This window comes from Polyodon spathula, chromosome 2, assembly GCF_017654505.1.
Source record: "Polyodon spathula isolate WHYD16114869_AA chromosome 2, ASM1765450v1, whole genome shotgun sequence".
Taxonomy (NCBI): domain Eukaryota; kingdom Metazoa; phylum Chordata; class Actinopteri; order Acipenseriformes; family Polyodontidae; genus Polyodon; species Polyodon spathula.
In genome coordinates, this window is record NC_054535.1 from 99,740,112 (window position 1) to 99,753,686 (window position 13,575).

Sequence of the window (13,575 nt, forward strand, 5' to 3'; positions counted from 1 at the left end):
ACTTAAAAGATTGTTTTGGATGGTCTCCAAATCATTTAAAGCTGTTAAGAGATGACCAGTACAAGCTGAGGTAATGCTTAGGAATTAAGAGATCCTTGTTTTTTTTTTTTTTTTTTTTTTGATTGAATGCTCTGATTGGACGTTGCTCTTGGACACGAACATTGCTTTTGATGGAGCAGAACATAAACTCTATACAGCTGCAGACCTGATTCAGAGCGATGGATTGGGAACAGATGGAGAAGTTGAGATGCCTTGCTAACCCACAATAGTTCTGGTCTACATTCATCAATGTTATTGGGCCTGTGGATCTTGACAATCCAATCATGACACACGCATACAGATCCAGTTCAAGGGACTGTATGTTTATAATTATTGGGTACTGGTACTCATGAGATTTGAATCAGATAGAGGGTAATCTTAATCTTAAAATATTATTATTCTTAGCTGCAAAGATTACATTTTAATGGGATGCTTATTGCTGTGTATCTGTGTAGTGACAACAGCAGAATTCATGTTAGCTTTTCTGTTCATGCATTCCTGAAAACCATATGCCCAAAATTTTGCATCCCATCCATCAGATACTAAACGATCAGTTGTTAACACAAAGGCTAATAATCTCCAGGGAAATGCATGTTGGTACATTTTTATGAACGGTTAGACTGTGCTATATTGTAGTTTAAACAATGTGCTTGTGTATAGATATACATATGAACACACACACTGTTTTCGTTATGCTAGTATATACCAACAGTAGACCGTTCCCATGACATTGAGACGGGAATCTAAGAAGTGTTTGTTGCCTTCATCTACGTGTGTTCATCTTTTCTGCAGTCCAATAATACAGACAGCAACAGCATCGCCGTGTCTGAGTCTTTTAAGCGAAGATTCTTGAGGCCTGTATGTGTTTTTGTGCATTACTACTGCTTGCGGCTGCTTCGGTCACTATAGTACTCGTACAGTCAGAAGTAGATGGCTAAGATGCAGATGGGTGATCTACATGAAAATCCCCAGAAGATGCTGACTGTGTAGCAAAAAATCTTCTGATTGACAACTGCTTTGCCATATTGTCACAGACCCTGTTCTGGTGCCAGAAATGTCTGAAAGTAAATATTCTTCTTAATATTGCTGCATAAGCCAAATATGAGGCTTATTGCTGCCACCTACAGGACTGGAGTGTACCTTAATCAATGCTGTTATATTACTGAACAGTTTTTGTAAATGTAGCATTCTCGGTTCCTGCAGTCAGGCGCATCACACTCGGGACCGCTCGCACTGAAGCATAGCGCCGATACCGCTGTACAAAAGAGCCGACTCCTTTGCAAGAAACATATATCAGTCTTATGTCTTTGTATGTGATTACGTCACCTACCAGCCCTACTGCTGGTTTCCCCTGTGCATGCTACATATACAAGCAACGGTCATTTATGGTCATTGCTGCAGTTTAATAGATTACCATGATTATCAGTGTCTGCGTCCCTTTCCAATTCTGTATGTCCCGTGAATGCAAGACAAAATATTTTTCTGTCCAATGGATTTATTTTGTGTCTAAGGCGCAAAATTTGGCGCTAACGCAACTGCTGCAGCAGCACAAGCAGTGACGAGGTTGCTTATTCGTATTTTAAAGGTGCTGTATAGAGCTGGTACTAAAGGCAACTTTATGATGTTAACATGCTAAACAGGATGAGGGCATTCTCCTTCTGTACAATAGAAACAATGTATAAATCCTGTGCTAACATTTGACACTGGAGTGTGGCATTGTAGTTGTGTGTGAAATCATCTCTAATTGATGCTTTTAGAAATCCTTGCATTTGAGCAGTATGTGTGCACCAGTGCTGAAATATCACAATTGCAAAGCACTGATAAGAGAATGTCATGTTTGCAGACCAAGCAAGATTCTGTACTGCATATTTTTCAAACGAATCCACAGTGTTTTCCGGGTTTTGTTGGAGTTTGGATGGAAGAAATGTTTTTTCCTTTTCTGTTGGATCAAACAGCTGCTTTTTCTTTTCCGATGAAAGAAATTAAATGCTGTAAAAGATATCAAATGAATTATAAAAGTGCAAACAATTAGAGGAGTGGAGCAAAACTGCCAGCTTCCACAGCCAGGAACAATGACTTCCATTAATTTGCTGCTTACTGAGGATTCCGCAGCCAATGATGATAACCTTTCACTGTCAGCTGTTATACATGTGTGTTTGTGTGTACATTTCTAAAAGCAGCACAGATTTAAGATTCAAGATACAGAATTTGGGTAAACAGAATCTTACTATGTAATCAGTCATTCATCATGTTATAATAAACTCAGATAGGATGGCAACATGTTATTGCCAGTCTGACTGTCAGAAGCAGGGATTTTAAAAAGTATTGGATGGACTGCTGAAAGGAAGCAGCGTGCACTTTTTCTAATGGAAGCCACGTTAACGCTAAGTGGTTAAACTCCCATGTGTTGCTGAAGGTGTAATAATGAATGATTGATGCCGGTACAGTATAAGGAGTGCAGCTAGACCATCGTTAATAGAAACACCTCTGCAGGGTGTGTGGGAGTGCTGTATTGGCGGAGCAGCCATTCCCAGGATGAGATGCCGCCATTCATGATGCACTGCTGTCTATCCTGCAGCACATTTGTGTTTGTCTCCTGGGCATGAATTTCTTCTCCTTCCTAACTTGTGTAGGGCGCTTGGAGAATGAATGCTCAAAAGGTTGTCCTATTCTACCCATATCTTGAAGGCAGTTTTTTTTTTTTAAATCTTGTATCTTGTAATAAGGTTTATCATAATATTTTTAAAACTTTTAGCTTTATGCCCGACAGTGAAGGTACCACTTTTTCTAATGGGAAGTTCTGTGCCTAAGGCAGCAAGTAACAGTGAATAACAGTAGTGTCTGAGCATGTTAAGATCTGAAATGCCTACAGCCTTTCATTCTACCTGGTTTGACTCGCACTATTGTTCAAGCATTTGAGAGAAGGAAACTGTTGAAGTATGAAGGAGAGCTAGTTAGTGAAAGGTAAACAGCATTCAAGAACTGAAGTGAATTAAAGAGATCCTGTATTAAACCTCAGGCACAATATGATCCTGGTAACAAATGATGTTACAATTGTTTTGTGTCTCAGCAACTGCGAAACTTAGTCCTGTAAGGAGATGTGGCTCGTCCAAGTACAGTTCAACAGGAACAGGCAGGTGACTGTGTTAATCAATGAGGAAACCTGACTCAATTATCACCATTACGAGATCTGTTTGTCTTCCTTTTCCTTTTACCACTTGTTTTTCATCACTTTGTTTTTCATTAGGACTGAGGTGCTGCTGTCACAAGTGTGTGGGTTTTTTTTTTTCCATAAATGTGATTTGCCAATAAGTTTAAAATGTTCTTGTTAACAGAAGCTAGGCCAGTCAGAGTACACAAAGCCTGCCTGGAAGGGAATGGAGGGTTTGTGCTGGTTCTAGAGGAAATTGCTATTGAGTTTGTTGGATCATAAACGGAATGTTTCATACAGTCCAGTCTGCTAAAACAAAACTATTAATAATAATCCCATAGGAAATTGAAAGTTGCTACAGTTCTCCTGGAGAAGTGGCTTCCTCAACAAATTACTAAAATGTATTACATTTTAAACTTGTACAGGATTTGACTTGCCTGTCCACATCTAGGTTCTTGTTGACTCAACTGTAGCGACAAACACTGAAGCAGATGAGCAACATCGGTCAGAACCAGCCCTGTTTAAAACTCTGTTGAACTCTACTCTGCTGATTTTATAGAATTTTGCAGTCTTTTTTTTTGTTTGTTTGCAGCACTACAGTAAGCAAAATCCTTCACCAGGAATACATGATGATAGCTGATTTGGAGATGGATCTGTGAAAGTCAGTAATCCAGTAGCCAGGCATTGGTCTACGCTTTACCCAGAATTAAAATTGTGTTCTGCAAAAGCTGTACTACAGTTCATAGCAAAGATTTTTTTGTGCTCTTTTTAGTTTGTTTTATAGTTTAGTTCAAAGGAGATGTTTGTTGCGGGTCTGTACCCCCCTGCACTGCCAGCAAATGGAAGTGATCTCAGAATTGTGTTGATCACCTGTGATCTGGGCTGGAACTAAATGGGTGATCTAAAGGTCAAAGGGGTCATGTCCCACTGCCAATCCAAGGAGCTGCCGCTCATTCTGGGGAAACCTAACTGTCAGTTTGTCTCCGGTAACTCTATAATGTCTAAAATAACATTAATCCCGTCAGTGTAATAAAGTCATGCTTGTCTGGTAAACAACAAAGTCAGCATATACCCATTTAAAAAATAAGCAAAACGCATGTTAACAAGAAAATCCCCAATTCATCCAAGTGTATTGTGGCGAAAGATGTCAGCATTTTTTATAGTATCGACCTATTTCTAGTAAATTCCTACTAGAATTTCTCCCTTTTAATGTTATTATGTTAAAATTTTAGAAAAAGGGGCTAATGTTTGCATTGAAACAGACCCTTATATTAGCCCTCTAACGCACTGAGATAGAGAAAGAAAGACTGAAACAAGGCCCAGTATGTGACACACCTGTCCTCCCAAGCAGTACAGGTTTTTCTCACAATAAAGACAAATATTTACACACAAGGTCGTGGCAAAAGGAAGTCCAGACCATAAACCATAGTCTCTGAATGGTGACACTGTCATCAACGACCCTCAGCCTTGCCCACAAGTCTTTTTAACCAGAGCTCTTACTGCTTGGCCCCGTCACTTAGCACCCCAAGCCTTCCTCAGCTCCATGTTGAATGTGAAACATCAGGCAATTTGTGTTTTCTGGTGAAGAAAAGTTGAACCACATCATCATCCATCTGATGCCAACAATCTCCTTCACATGTGGAAAACATTCAGGCCCTGGTTTCCTTTCCTGCTTTGATACACATTGCAGCTGAAATGTAGGGCAAAGATTATACTGCCTGAAATGAGTTTTGTGATTCATTTATGTTGTACAGATGCCCTGTCTTTTTCCTGAGTCATGGGAGATTCAGCCCATCAATCATTTTAAACAGGTTACTTTTACTTCAAACAGACCTGTACTCAGTTTGTGAAAGTTCTGACCCTTTTGTCTGACAATGCACTTGTATTTTTTTTTATTTTTTCACCCTTACCATAGTTTTATATGGTTTTTGTGGCTGCTGGTGTTGGGTCTGTAATGTTCTGCGTTCAGTAATTGTGTAATATTAGTCTTTGCAGCACCAGGCCATAGCGTGCAGTAGTCCAGTTTATCAATGGTACTTTACTTTTGAGGCTGCGTGTGACATGGGACTGCATTCTTTGTTACACAGCCTGAGCTCTCCACCATTCTGTTCCAACCTGTGGATGCAAAGTAAAGAGGCTTGTTTACAAAATGCATGTTTCTGTGTAATCATTTTCGGGAATAATATTGGTGTCCAGTTGGTAAAAAAATATACAGAAATAAAGAGTCTTCCTGATTTTTAACATATGTAATGTCTTTGTTTTTGTTCAGGTCTTTTCTTGATCCTGGGCCTGATGTTATACCCGGCTGGCTGGGGCTCCCAGAAGGTGCAAGATTACTGCGGCCACGACGCATCTCCATACAAGGTGGGGGAGTGCTCGCTGGGCTGGGCCTTCTACACAGCCATCGGGGGCACTGTGCTCACCTTCATCTGTGCCGTGCTGTCCGCACAGGCTGAGATCGCCACGTCAAGCGACAGAGTGCAGGAGGAGATCGAGGAGGGCAAGAGCCTCATCTGCCTGCTGTGAAAGTGCCAGGGAGCCCTCCTCTTCTTCCTCCTCCTCCATGCCTGGGAATACGGGATCCTTCCCAAGGAACACTCCTCCTCCTCCTCCTCCTCACCTCATCTGAGAATACAGGATCTTTCACAAGGAACACTCCTCCTCCTCCTCCTCACCTGGGAATACGGACTCTTTCACAAGGAACACTCCTCCTCCTCCTCCTCCTCACCTGGGAATACAGATTCTTTCACAAGGAACACTCCTCCTCCTCCTCCTCACCTGGGAATACGGATTCTTTCACAAGGAACACTCCTCCTCCTCCTCCTCACCTGGGAATACGGATTCTTTCACAAGGAACACTCCTCCTCCTCCTCCTGCTCACCTGGGAATACGGATTCTTTCACAAGGAACACTCCTCCTCCTCCTCCTCCTCCTCACCTGGGAATACAGATTCTTTCACAAGGAACACTCCTCCTCCTCCTCCTCACCTGGGAATACGGATTCTTTCACAAGGAACACTCCTCCTCCTCCTCCTCACCTGGGAATACGGATTCTTTCACAAGGAACACTCCTTCTCCTCCTCCTCCTCACCTGGGAATGCGGACTCTTTCACAAGGAACACTCCTCCTCCTCCTCCTCACCTGGGAATGCGGACTCTTTCACAAGGAACACTCCTCCTCCTCCTCCTCCTCCTCCTCCTCCTCCTCCTCACCTGGGAATACGGACTCTTTCACAAGGAACACTCCTCCTCCTCCTCACCTGGGGATACACTCTTTCACAAGGAGCACTCCTCCTCACCAGCTGGGAATACAGGATCTTTCCATCATCTCTGATCAGTGTAGAAAGGGAGCACAGCTTTGTTTACCACTAAGACTGACAGCCTGTGGTCCTTAGGCTGCCATGGCCTTGTTGTTTTTTAGTTTAATAATCGTCGTTGTATGCAGCATCAGAAAAAAAAGGCTCACCCTGTGTCAATCCATTTCTTAATTGTTCATTTTTTGGTGTCTGAACAGGTGTGTCAGTCTTGTGCCAACATAAGCTACAACGACACAACATGGACTTGTATATACCTTGTAAATAATGTACAGAACGTGTTGCATAACAGACTGATGTTGAATTTGTTGAAACTGGTATGATTGTTGCCAGTCTCATTTAATTTTTATTTTAATCTAAAAACCAGCAGTTTTGTACATGTTTTCCCATGCTAATAGGGTCATCGTATTCTCAAACCACTATGTGCTATAAAAACTAAACTTTGGTAACAACTTCAGTGCCCAGCATTGTGCTCAAAAAAACCTTTTCACAGTTTTTTTATTCTTTTCCTTTATGATGCATGATACTACCAACTGGGATCAGTCAATATATTGGGGCAGCTATTTGGGTTGGCTGTTGGGTTACCAGTACAAGGTGCTTTGCTGGAGCAAAAGTACATGACTGAAATGTATTCGTTATCCCTGTGCAGCCCTCCCTTGGCCTGAAATCAGCTCCTTGGGATCCGAATATAAAAGATGCTCTGTGCAGGTTCCAAACCATTCTGTGAAGCATGGTTCTTCAGAGAGGACCACGCGTCTGGAGCATAAAGGACAATACCAGATAGCGGTGCCAACAGCTACTTCAAATAGCCTCTGTCTTCAAATTCTTGCAGGATCGAATATCTTTTTCCCACATGCCAGAGCTTGCAAAGTTAAAAACAAAAACTAAAAACTATATTTCAGCCCCCACCCCACCCTCTGGGACGCCCCGGTGCCGGCTGCTGTCTCTCCCCACACCAGCCAGGGGATCTGGCCAAGGCTGCCTTCTCTTACACAGGGATGTGTTTTCCATCATTAACTAACTACAGGCTGGGATTGTAGTTTCCTGGGCAGTCTGCAGCTTGGGGTAGCTAATGCCAGAAACAATAGTGCTCTCAATAATGTTCTCCCAGCTCAAACGCCTGGGACTGGCTCAAGCAGTCATTGTTCTGAGTCCTTCAAGCAAGGGTGTGCTGTTATCAATGACTGAATAAGCAGACGTTTTCTGTTTATTTTGAATAAGAGGTGAACAGATGCGTGAGTTTAAGCTGAAGTGGTGTACATCTGAGAAAAAAAGAAGAAATTTAAAAGGTACTGTAACAATATCTGTTTTATGGAAATCTTGACTATAATCTAAAGTAGCATTCCAGTCTTTTATTCCAATGTAGTTTTTACCCCACCTCGGTTTTCATTCTGTGGGAAAGCAATTACATAGGCCAGTGCCTGTGTTCAGGGGCTGTGTTGTGTAGAGATACAAGCAGGTTTCCACACTCTTAATCATCAGTGTCAACCCACCTTTACAACAGCTGGTAAACTGCAGAAACCTCCCTCCTCATAATTCACTGAAGTAAACGGCAGCTTGTGATTCCAGTGCTGGCATATAAGTGCTGTACCGAACGCTAGAGGACCTGGCTGTATCATCTTTTATTATTTCCAGAAAGATGGCTCAGTTCTAAGTGGGTTACTTTTTCTTGTTAACAAGTTTGAGTTGTAATAATAATAAAAAACGATGCCCCCACCTTCAAAGGAAATTAAGTTATGAGAGCCCAATCATCAACCAGCTATTCAGCCTCAATTTACTGGCTTTCAGTCAACAATTGGTCACGCTTCATTTACAAGGTCTCCGAAGTGCCTCGACATCAGGACAGTGAAAACTGAAAGCAGGATGGCTCACACGAATAGTAGAACCATCTAAACAAAGGCTTACTGTGTTTTTTTCCCCCCAAAGGAAACTGGAAGGTGCAACTGTTTGGTTTAGAGTGACATTTACAATGTAAAGAATGAAAGGGTGAGCACCTTGCTGAGTGATCCTGCTGATGTAAGCAGTGTTGTGAAGAGTTCTGCCAGGCATGCCAGTGAAACAGCGGTTGAACTCAGTTCAGCCTCTAGGGGAGGAAAAAGAATATGTTCAGTACAATATTTCAGCTTTTTTTAACAAACGATGGAACTTTTATGTTGATTTCTTCGGCCAAGAATGTCACTACCTTCTAATTAAAAAGGAAAGCTGGTGTGCTTCTCAAACGGGACACAGTCATTCTTTGGGTTGCTTTACTGCACATGTGCGTCCATTTCAACAGTGTCCTTGGCAAAATATAAAATAACAGAATTACACTTTTGAAATCTAATGTTGGTATGTTTACAGAAGTCAAAATTATATATGAAGCAGGTTCCTTCTGCTAGCCAACAGCTTTTATGAAGCCTTCATTTCAAATTGTGTGGAAAATGGCAGGTGTTCTTGTATAGTGACTGTATGGGTCGATTGTTTTTTTTTTGCCTGATTGTAAGCAGCTCTGTTGAGCCTGTGTACAACGTCAACTACATGTTATAGGATTATTTCCCCCCTGCTTTTCCAATGTGTTCAATATCTGTGGTGTGTTTGTTATTTTTTTTTTATTATTATTTTTTAATGTATGTATTGCAAGGTGCCATAATCTTTCCTGTAAATATTTTATATATATATATATATATATATATATATATATATATATATATATATATATATATATATACTGTGAAATATATATATGTCCTAAGTATGTGAAATATGTGCAATATCAAAACATGGTGCATCTAGGCAAAGCAAGTGTGAAAAGGGGCTTGTGTCCTTGTAACCCTTCCACTGCCCTAACGTGCCTGGAGAGAGTTTTAAAATCACTACATATTTAGAACCAAACCGGTGACTACCCAACATTACTGCAGCTGGAATCCAATGTTTATCCTGCGGAATGTTCTTCACTCCAGTGAACGGAACAGATACATACAGTGCTTCACAGAATGCACTTAAGAGATCTGTGTCTGCTGATGTCAGAGGCTAATGCCTTAGTTTAACTCTTTAATGACAACTTTTGACATCACCAGATATCTGCCAAAAGCCAATAATTATCCTGGTAATGTGGTTTCTTCTTGGGAGAATTCCTTTCTTTGGGAGCTCTGTGATAAATGTAGTGTTTTGATGGATGCCTCTGAAAGAAAGATGCTCACAGTGCTGTCTATTATCACCCCTCTGCATATACAGGCATGGTGTGAGTGTGCATGCTTGGAGCAATGGGGCTACCTTCTGTATTACAGCAGGAGTCCTATGCTTTCTGAAGTCTCCCTCTACATCATTAACCAGGTCATTCTGCATGACAGCTGTGGTGCTATCTCTACACGCTTCCTTTTCCTGTTCCCAGCTCTCCCATTCCATTCCATTCCATGTGCCTTTTACAGAGATTATTATTCAACCAGTGATGTCTTAAAAAAACACCCTTTTTCAAACCCACATGCACAGCATTGTAAAAAAAAAAAAAAATTGGTTTTGTAGGGCAATCTTTCATTTGTATTGTCAGTCTCCCTTTGTTTGTCAAATCATTGAATTACTGCTGTTCCGTTTATCAGGTGACTTTAGAGCCTTACTGGAGGGATGCTGGAGTTGTATTTTAGAGGAAGACAACTCTGGGTTTCCTTCCAGTTGACCATTTGTTTGTAGGCTTCTGTAACAAGGGAGTTCAGCAGCAATGCATGCCATGCCCTTAGGACACTGAAATGAGTGACGCCACTTTGAAATAATAAACCTGGTCTTATTTAAACGTCTTCATCTTCATTTCTCTACTGAATGCACAATTGTACATTTGCTATTCTTTACACTGTTGGCAAAACAAATGGCAAACAACAGGTCATTAAAAAATGGTGCAGTGAATGGGACTGGGTGTCAAAATGGAGAAACTAAGTGGCTTTGCTGGCCAGTAATGTTCTGAGGGTTATTCTATGCAGATATTTAAATGGCATTACTATAGTTACTGATGTAATAAAGCCCTGAATGGTCATCGTTTCCTGTATTCTGTATACTAGCTGCTTTTGCACTCTGATGATGTCCAAATTGGTTTTGTTCCAGATCAGAGGTAGGCATTTACAGCCACGTGTGCCATTCCACAGCAGGTGTATAATTAAAAGATTAAGCACTTTAAGTCCCGCTCAGAGGTTTGCATGGTTCAGTTTATTACACGTAACACGTGTTTGGATTGAAGAGTGAGGCTGGAAGTAGATTTAATCAGAACGCAGTGATTCTGTGTAGTAGAAATGAAGGGTGGTGTATAAAAGAAGTACATCCCTTCAAGGTCAAATCCCCATCTGTTATGGTATGAAATTTGAGACTACATCAAGTTCTGCTTATTGCACTGATATGAGAGTTTCAGGACCATGCCTTGAGAGTAGCAACACAATACAGAACATTGTGTTTCAGATTCTGCGTTGCCTTGACCCTCAACCACACTGTAATCAGTGCCTTGTAGTAACTTTGTGCACAGAATACAAAAGCATGACTTGGTTATCATTACAGATTGTGGAATGGACTATATCTTCAACTGTCCAATTATAATAAGATCTACAATGAATAACTCCACAGCTGCGCAGTATCAGACAAGCAACGTACAATTCAAACACAAATAAAACGAAATAAAGTAATACGTACTATTAAATACATTTTTGGCCAGACAATGGGACACAAATCAGAAACCTAGTGGACTAAACAGTCAAGCACTTCTACTGGCCTTCAAAGTTGGCTTCAAAGGGGAGTTGAGAATGTACAATCCAGCAGATTTTTGGAAGTCCTTCACACCTCCAGCTGCCTGGACTGCAGCGGACGGTATCTGTAGACATGGTGGTTGCTAAAGGGTTTGCTTTAGGAACAGCCCTTCACATTCCTGTGTTAGTAATGCTAGTGCCACCCTGCTCTTCAAGAAAAAAGAAGATAACATCCTAAGTGACGGGTCAGGCACTGTTTCACAAACATTTGGAAATTACAATTTAAGGTTTTTCGATTAAAGTGATGGGGGTTGACAGCCTGATATAAAGTTCCCTGACATTTAAAATTATTATAATTCTACAGGACACTAAATGAGATATTATATTCAAGCCAGGCTACGGAGATGAACCCAATTACCCCAAGAGATGTTAGTGCTAACCTTAATAAGCAATACAGAGATGAAATACTTCAGTTCATGAAAACTTTAGTGTAGGCTTTACAGCATCCCTACTGGGCAAATGGGCAACAAGTTTATCCTCAACTGAAACTTTTATAGAACAAGTTACCAGTTAGATCCTAGTCTGTTCCCTAGGAATGTATTATCTAGAGCAGGGCTTCCCAATCCTGGTCCTGGGGACCCCCTCTTCTGGTTTTCATTCCAACTGAGCATTCAATTACTTAACTAGACCCTTCATTGAACTAATCATCTGCTTAATTAGACATTTTTAATTGTTCTAAGCTCCTACAAAGTTCAAGTTACATATAAAATGTTATAGCAACTTGAAATCTGTAACTGTTTAGAGCTGAAAACAAGTACAAATGTCTGCTTAAGCAAATAATTAGTTCAGTTAAGGGTTTAGTTAATGGGAGCTCAGTTGGAATGAAAACCAGAAGACACATGGGGTCCCCAGAAGCAGGGTTGGGAAGCCCCGATCTAAAGGTTTAGTGAGGAAGTATGTCCTAATTTAGGAGTGTGCAGTTCTCTCATACACCACATCTCACTGGTGCATCCCCAATTCCATTTAGGTTTGAAGCACTGATCAACCTGTAATTAAAACATATACATCTGCAGTACTAGTACTATTTACTTACACACCAGAGGATGTAGTGCTTGCATCAGCACATGTCAGTTTATCCAGTCGCTGTGCTGTGTCCATCTGGTACACTTATTGCATGACTCATTATATCTTAATGCAACAAGAATGCTCTGCAGCATGCACAGCAATAGCTTGAGAAATTAGAGGTAGTAGAGCAGTATTATTGAAAAAGTGCAACAAACTTGTGTGTACTGCATGCCTCCACCACTTACTACATAGACTAGCAATCAGGAGCTATACACGTACAAGGGTCCCAGCACTTATTACCTTGTGGAGGGGCACTCAGCCCCAATCAATGGCTGCTGAAGAGTACAGCCTTCAATTACAGGACAAGCTGATGAAAACCCTGCAGGGTTACGTATCAAAGCCCGTCACCACCACGTCTTCCTACATGCTACAGATACATGAAGCACAGTGGCTTACTCGACAGAGTCCACGCATTATAGTGCTAACCAAAGGCAGCTTTCTATGTTCTTCAGGGCTCCCCTTTATTCCAAGTCCACTCCAAGACCAGCAGATTAACCCGGGAAAACAGCTCATTGTAGGAATACAACTTTGTTTATTTAGACAGCGATTCAAAACACACAACAAAAACAAAACAGAACTGTCTGGTGCTAATGAGTAAATGACAATGTGGAGCAAAGGGAAAGTTATCAGAGCTCCCTGTGATTCACTCCCGACCCCACTGCTAACACCAAGGTACTGCTAAAGGATGTTGCACCTTAGCTGGGCCATTCTATGAAAGACAGTTGTGTGTGTGTGTGTGTGTGTGTGTGTAATACCTAAGCTCTGCTTTTGTTCCAGTACAAATTCAAATCATAGTAAAAATGTTGAAAACAACTCAGTGAGGTGTATTTAATAACTCTTAAGTGCACTTTATTTCTTTCCGTTTCTGTTACATCATCAGGTGCACATTTTGCACTGCAGCATGATCTTAACACAGACGAGCCCCAAGAGAGATTCCCAGGGTGGCTAAATGAAAATGTATAATTTAATGCTTTCAGAAAGGCAAGAGATGGCTGCCCATTTTTTCAGTCCAGAGTGGAGAAAATAAAGAAGAGCTGAACCATTTTCCCCCATGTTCTATCAGTCTTCCTGCAACACCTGCTGGAGTCACAGGAGAACAGCAGCTGCCCGTTCACCCACACTGCCACTGTTTCAGCTTCAGCCAGGGTTAGCAGCAAATACAGTTAATTTTATGCGATACCTAAACAAAACGTGTTGTTCCAAAATGCTACTATTTTGCACTGTTGCCTGTTCCACACTAATGTTGTA

At 41.2% G+C, this 13,575-nt stretch overlaps 1 protein-coding gene across 2 annotated transcripts in view; it reads left to right on the forward strand.

The window, feature by feature from the left end:
- The window catches only part of LOC121305160 (LHFPL tetraspan subfamily member 2 protein-like), a 74,665-nt gene extending 65,541 nt beyond the window's left edge, over positions 1 to 9,124 (forward strand). For both annotated transcript variants that reach the window (XM_041236705.1, XM_041236713.1), the window contains one exon: positions 5,460 to 9,124. In XM_041236705.1, coding sequence (XP_041092639.1) covers positions 5,460 to 5,716 — 257 coding nt within the window. In that variant the 3' untranslated portion in view covers positions 5,717 to 9,124. The remainder of the gene's footprint in view (positions 1 to 5,459) is intronic.
- Positions 9,125 to 13,575: the final 4,451 nt, after the last annotated feature.